Source organism: Alosa pseudoharengus, unplaced genomic scaffold, assembly GCF_046254945.1.
Source record: "Alosa pseudoharengus isolate Yale_2024_CS ecotype anadromous, Long Island Sound unplaced genomic scaffold, YU_APseudo_1.1 YU_APseudo_1.1_scf_19, whole genome shotgun sequence".
Classification (NCBI taxonomy): Eukaryota; Metazoa; Chordata; class Actinopteri; order Clupeiformes; family Clupeidae; genus Alosa; species Alosa pseudoharengus.
In genome coordinates, this window is record NW_027468657.1 from 20,281,385 (window position 1) to 20,288,884 (window position 7,500).

At 40.5% G+C, this 7,500-nt stretch overlaps 1 protein-coding gene across 1 annotated transcript in view; it reads right to left on the reverse strand.

The window, feature by feature from the left end:
- The window catches only part of cd276 (CD276 molecule), a 128,408-nt gene that overhangs the window by 31,825 nt on the left and 89,083 nt on the right, over positions 1–7,500 (reverse strand). Inside the window, exon 6 of the mRNA XM_076291952.1 lies at positions 3,950–3,988. Within this exon, the coding sequence (XP_076148067.1) occupies positions 3,950–3,988 (39 nt within the window). The remainder of the gene's footprint in view (positions 1–3,949; positions 3,989–7,500) is intronic.

The window sequence follows — 7,500 nt, forward strand, 5'->3', positions numbered from 1 at the left end:
GTATTGGCTCAGCTGCCAAGGCCTTTAAATCTAACACACACACACACACACACACACACACACACACACACACACACACACACACACACACACATGAAGCTGTGTTACAGTGGAAATCAAGTTCAGAGGTGCGTTCAACTTTGGAAAACAGTGGCGAACGTTTGTGGTGAACATGTTCTCTTTGAACAGTTACTGTAAATTTGAACGATTTGGTGTTAACATTCCATTGTAACGGTAATTGCATTGGTACCTTTATCAAGCTCACGTCCAGTTCCACTGTATGTTCGCGGAGAACTACCTCCGCAGACTGTTTGCAATTGTTCACAAATGTTCGCCTAAAAAACTCCAGGCAAACGGAAAACTGTTTGCAAACGTTCACAAACGTTCGACTATGTTTACAAATTTGAATGTACCTCTGGACTCGGTTGTCTGACAGTCACCCTGTCATCACTGGATGCTGATGGTGGCTGGTTAGATGTGGTTCTGATATATCTCACATCTGACAACTGCATTCTGCTGTTTAGTCAGCTATAGCTAAAGCTGGGAACAGACCTCCTGATTTATTTCAACTGTACAAAATTGCATAAGAATGTGATTGCGCAGACCAAACCTAGGGCACAAATGGGAGTTAGTTATGAGTACAAAAGTAACGATTGTTAGCTGTTTCATATCATAATTGTAATTAAGTTGAGCATAGAACGGACAGACGTCAAGTTAATATCAATCAAAAATATTTGATTGAATCTGGATTGCGTCGACAATGGAAAGAATCCCAGAGCATTTAAATCTGTCATTCACATTGCGATTCCAGCTACAACTTAGCACCGAGACTCTCGTTAACTCCCTTAAAATTCCAATGATTGACAAAGACGTTCAATAGATTCAAAATCGGCCTTAAAATGTGGGATGTTTGTTCCCAGCATAACTTGTATGACATCAACATTCTGTTCACCCACAGTGAGAAAGCAGACAGAGATATATTGGGCAGCTATCAAGTTAGGAAAATGAGCACAGAGATAATAATTAAAGAAATGCAACATATAAAATGTAAAATAGGTGAGTTCACAAATTAACAGTGATGGACAAGCTACTTAGAAAATGTAGTGAGCTAAGCTACCAGTTACTCTATATGAAATGAAGCTTAACTACACAAAAGCTTCCTCTAGAGACAAAATGTAGCTAGCTAAGTTACATACATTTCGCAAAAGTAGTTTACTACATCAGAAGCTACTTTGAACATGAACAATAAAAGTGAACCAGCTTCATGCCAAGTCAGTGCTATTTAAATGACCTAGCCAAAAAAACTTAGTCAAACAGATACAGTAACTTAGTTAATAAAATAATAAAATAATAACCCTTGATTGTTACTCTCACAGCTCCAAAATCAATTTGGGGAAAAAAGGCTCCACATAACAGCAAACGGCAGGTACTGAGAGAGTGTGCATATGCCCCATGGGCATGCTCAATTTGGGCAATTCTGAAGTTTGCAGGATAAACTGCAAGCTAACTTAAAACTCCTTAACTGTATTTGAAGTACAATAGCAAAGGAATAGGCCTACACTATGTAACTGTGCGTGCATGCATGTTTGGATCTTCATTGTTTTTGTAGATTTTTGCCTGTAAAAGCTTCACCTTCTCTTGATTATCCCAGTTTAATTCCACTTTGCTGCATTATTGTGGTGCTACATTTAGAAGTACAATAAGGCTACCCAGTCAGTTTATCTTTACCATCTTCAAGTTAAAACTAATACAAAAAATGTTGACAGCCTATTTTAGAACCACACAGTAGAAACCAGACTCTACCACCAACATCTTTGCAAGCACAATTTCGTTTCTTCAGCTCTGCCATGAAAAATGAGTTTGTCTTACAAGTTTATACCGAATAGGTTAGCCTAAATGTTTCCCAGACAATGTAATGAAATAATGGACCGTCTCTTCTCAGATTTAGTTGGACAAATGTGTCATGTTTGTCAGATCTATTGAATAAAACTGAACTTGCATGTATGGGCAGCCAGAAGGAAACTCTACTGTGAGCTCCACAGATGCTCTGGAAAATGTAGCTTCTGTAAAAGCTACTGCACTACATGGTCAAAAAAGCTCAGCTATTGAAAAGCTATCTGCTTCAGAAAATAGCTACGCTACCACCAAGCTACTGAGAAATGTAGTTAAGCTAGTAGCTTCGCTAAAAGTAGTAAGCTACTGCCCATCACTGCAAATGAATGCAAATTAATGTGCTTAAATAGGCTCTCTTACTCAACTTGCCTGCGGAGTATTCATTGCCTGGCAACGTTTAACATTGAAAATTCAGTTTGGAAATATTTTTGGAGGTGGAGTTTAAATAAAAAACAGGAGTAGAATTGTTGTATAAAAACAATATGACATTGGTGTTCATGGGGCTACTGTAGGTAAAGGACAGGACAGCTACGGTCATAGTGATTACCTGGAGCACTCAGCCTCCGGCCCCGTGTCTACGGCCCAATCACATCTGTGCGGATATTTGTCAACCCCACTCTATCTTCTGTCATATTCGTTAATTATACTGTGCGGTTCAATAATAGCAATAACTGACATAAAGGTCATTGTTACATCCAAAAATGTAGCGTCGAGTTGGCAGCATTCTGATCACGTTTGTGACTGTGCTCCTCAAACGGTTAATGCTCCCTCCGTGTCAGCGAGTCGCGCCACCCGCGCGCTTCACGTCACCAGAGGAATCAGCAGGGTCAAAGGTCACCATCTCCATGCATGTTCCACAAACGCTACCTGAATCACTAAAACGAGAATGACAGACACAAGCCACTTCTCTGTGTGGCATCTGGAAAAGGTCGTCAGGGTCAGGAAATCACGGAGAGGTTGCATTCTCCTCCGGGGTTGTCATGGCGGTAGGCCTTTGGGGCACTAACCTCCTGGCTTATTTAAGTCACATGACCATTAGCGCTGACGGCGGCGCAGCTGCTAAATAATGCACTAAAGGGGATGGCAAGTGAATACGTTTAAAGCCATTAAAAACTCTGGCCACCAAGGCTGCAGGGCAAAACCTGCTTTTACCATCTCTCTCTCTCTCTCTCTCTCTCTCTCTCTCTCTCTCTCTCTCTCCATCGCATGGTTACAGTGGAAGAATAGTAGGTGTTCGGTGCAACGACACACAGCAAAGACAGTTGCTGTCATTGGGCACATGAAGCTTTAAAAGCTCTACATGTATTTACACATACATACATGCATATAGTATATGCATACATATAAACATACATATAGTATATGCATACATATACACATACATATAGTGTATGCATACATAAACACATACATATAGTATATGCATACATATACACATACATATAGTATATGCATACATATACACATACATATAGTATATGCATACATAAACACATACATCTACACATACATATAGTATATGCATACATAAACACATACATATAGTATATGCATACATATACACATACATATAGTATATGCATACATAAACACATACATATAGTATATGCATACATAAACACATACATATAGTATATGCATACATAAACACATACATATACACATACATATAGTATATGCATACATAAACACATACATATACACATACATATAGTATATGCATACATAAACACATACATATACACATACATATAGTATATGCATACAGCTGGACAGCTGGACTTCCATGATCACAGAGGGACATGACCAATCCTTTGATCAGACATGTTTTGACTGAATGCACTTGCAGGTCCTAATTGTCATTGTTCATGTCATTAGATACAGTATTTATTATCATATGTGTATATTACTGGATTATTGTGTGTGTGTGTGTGTGTGTGTGTGTGTGTGTGTGTGTGTGTGTGTGTGTGTGTGTGTGTGTGTGTGTGGGGGTGGAGCAATACTACTGACCAGAACTAAATAGTCCTGGCTAAGACAACACTGGACACACACTGACCTGCTTTAGACTCCTCCTCCAACTCTCTGGCTTCTTCCTCTGAGAGATAGAGAGAGAGAGAGAGAGAGAGAGAGAGAGAGAGAGGGAGAGTGAGAGAGGGAGAGTGAGAGAGGGGGGGTGAGTAGAAAGAGACAGAAAAATGAAAACAAGAAAGGAGAGAAGGCATTACATGATTAGAAAAATAGCAGTCGGTGTGGTGTGTGTGTGTGTGTGTGAGTTTGAGTGTGTGGCTGTGTGTGTGTGTGTGTGTGTGTGTGTGTGTGTGTGTGTGTGTGTGTGTGTGTGTGTGTGTGTGTGTTTGTGTGTGTGGCATCAGTGACTTCATTAACTCTTGTGTTTGACTCATCTCTCACTGCTTAGTCTAGAGGGGAGCTACTAAATAGCTGCCCCCCAGTCCAACCCACATCCACACAACACACAAAGACACACACAACACACACACACACACACACACACAGACGTGTGTACACACACACACTGAAGTGTTTATATACACAAATACTTCACACACACACACACACACACACACACACACACACACACACACAGACGTGTGTACACACACACACTGAAGTGTTTATATACACAAATACTTCACACACACACACACACACACACACACACACACACACACACACACACACACACACACACACAGTACACAGTAAGAGAGAGACATTAGCACACAGGCACAGTGTATCTGGATTTATCCAGATGGCGCTCCGCTGCGCGTCGGGGAGTTCTTTCCCCCCCCTCGTCCATTTATTCCGTATAACAGGACACCTCGGCGGCCGTTATACCTTACATATTAGCCAATATAAGGAACTGTATGTAAAAAACAACAAAAATAATCTATATTTGTGCCTTTCTGTGTTGGGTGTACATGTATGTGAGCGCATTACAGAAATGTCTAATCCATTTCTTCTGATTAGCATCTACTTTGTAGTCATACTCCTACACAGGCACGCTCGCACACAAACACACACACACACACACACACACACACTCACACACACACTCACACACACTCACTCACAAAGACACACACACACACACACACACACACACACACACGCACAAGCATACACATACACGCATACATGTACATGCCTGCACGTACTGTACACACCCGCACGCACACACAGATACACAGATACACAGATACACAGATACACACACACACACTTGGAAGCTGCTGCCCACAGGTTATAATTTAAATTTTTGATTCATTCAAATTGTGAAAATGCCTCCCATAGTTTTACATTTGTGTGAGTGTGGGTTTATTATTTTTTCTGTGTGTTTGTGTATGTGTGTGTGTAGTAGTGGGTAGTGAAATCAGCAATGGGTAAAACGCATAACACATATAGACTTTTCACACACACACACACACACACACACACACACACACACACACACACACACACACACACACACACACACACACAGAGAGAGGCATAAGCACACAGGCACAGTGTATATGTGTTATATCCAGATGGCGAGTTCACACCTATGCTGTTATTATTATGACCGCCGCGCAGCGAAGCGGCGGTCATATAGGTTTAGTCAGATTTTTTTTTTTTTTCTTTTTCTTTTTCACATGCCCAAATTTCCGTCAATGAGTCCCGGGACACTGAAAGACCGGGGTACACGAAACTTGGTGGGCATGTAACCCCACATGGATAGCATGGAACCATCGTTTTTTGTTTTGATCTGTAGCCCCCCCGCTGGACTGGACCCCCCGAAAGGAGGGTAGGGCAGACACAGTTTTCTGTGAATATCTCGAAAACCGTAGGGTTTAGGAGGACCATTTTTTTTTTGGTATGTTGATCTCAAGAGGCCATGTCAACCCATTCAATAACTACTCATTTCATGTATAGCGCCACCTAGTTAAACACAAAAAAGTAAAAATGAGGTGTTGTAATCGCAGGTATCTGTGACCTAACATAGTCAAAACTGCACGAAATGAAAAGTGTAGGATCATTATCACACCCTCCGAATGCATGCCAAGTTTTGTGTACTTTCGTTCATGGGGGGCCTTACAATAAAATAATTTATGTGTACAATCTGTACATTTAGTGACGTACACCAACAAGGATTCCCGGGACACTGAAAGACCGGGGTACACAAAACATGGTGGGCATGTACCCCCACATGGATAACATGGAACCGTCATTTTTCGTTTTTCTGGACTGGACCCCCCGAAAGGAGGGTAGGGCAGACACAGTTCTCTGTGAATATCTTGAGAACTGTAGGGCCTAGGATGACCATTTTTTTCCGTATGTTTGCCTCCAGGGGTCATGTTAACCCATTTCATGTGCACACATGTGCACAAACAGATACACACACACACACACATACATTCACAGTAATCATACGTATGACACATACTCACACAGTAGACATATACGCTTGCATGCACAGGTACATACGCAGGCACACACACAAGCACGCACACACACACACACACACACACACACACACACACACATAACATAAACATAACACAAACAATCAAGAATTTCTCAGAATTATGAATAGGCAAGATGGAGGTGGGGTTGTATAAAATGAATTTTACATGTGAAATCTATGAACTAATAATGTCCATTTCCTTCACTGCCACTGCCCCCCCCCCCCCAATAGCCCATTTATACAGCGCTTAACAGTGTTCCATCATACACACACATAAATTCAGTAGATCCGGAGCGGAGAGTTAACCGATTCCATATACACGGACATAGATCCGGAGCATTAACAGAGTTCTGTAATGTTAAGTGTTCCATTACATAGCTATCGCTGAACACGAATTTCACAAAACATTAAACATCAATAAATATTTGATATAGTTCAAATGTTAAATGTCTATATGCATAATATATTTTAAACAGTTTAAGCTTACTTGAGGTCCAAAAACTATCATCTCATTCATAGATGCTCTCCTACTGAGGGCTACATAATGTTTCTGGGTTTTGGCAAGAACCTACGCTTTTCTCCAATTTTCCAATTACCTTGTGGTCTGCTAATATACAGTAAGCATGATATCTTTTTTAGCATGATATATTGTGAATCCTACAATGAATGGCTCTTTCAAAAAGGTGACAAGCCACAGTTTACAGCAGGATATATATATGTTTAATATACAGTATATATATATATATATATATATATATATATATATATATATAGTTTACAGTAAGATATATACTTTTATATATTTTTATCCAAATTGCGGTTAAATGTGTCAATAAAAGAAACTTTCAAAGACATGGCCATGGCACTGATAACACTACGTTCACAAATCTACGTACATCTGGACCTGAGAGAGGGAGAGAGAGGGAGAGAGAAAGAGGAAGCGAGAGAGAGACCTGAAATCTAGTCCCAAAAACACTCTCCAGTTTGAGGCATTAAAAACCCAGGAACTGAACCCAGAAAAGAGTCCCCTGTGCCAGCTGGTACTGAAGCTCACTAATTCAGTAACAACAACTAATACACAATACGCTCAGACCAGTTCTGCTTCCAAACTACAAATTTGTGTCAATACAATCCTCAAACAA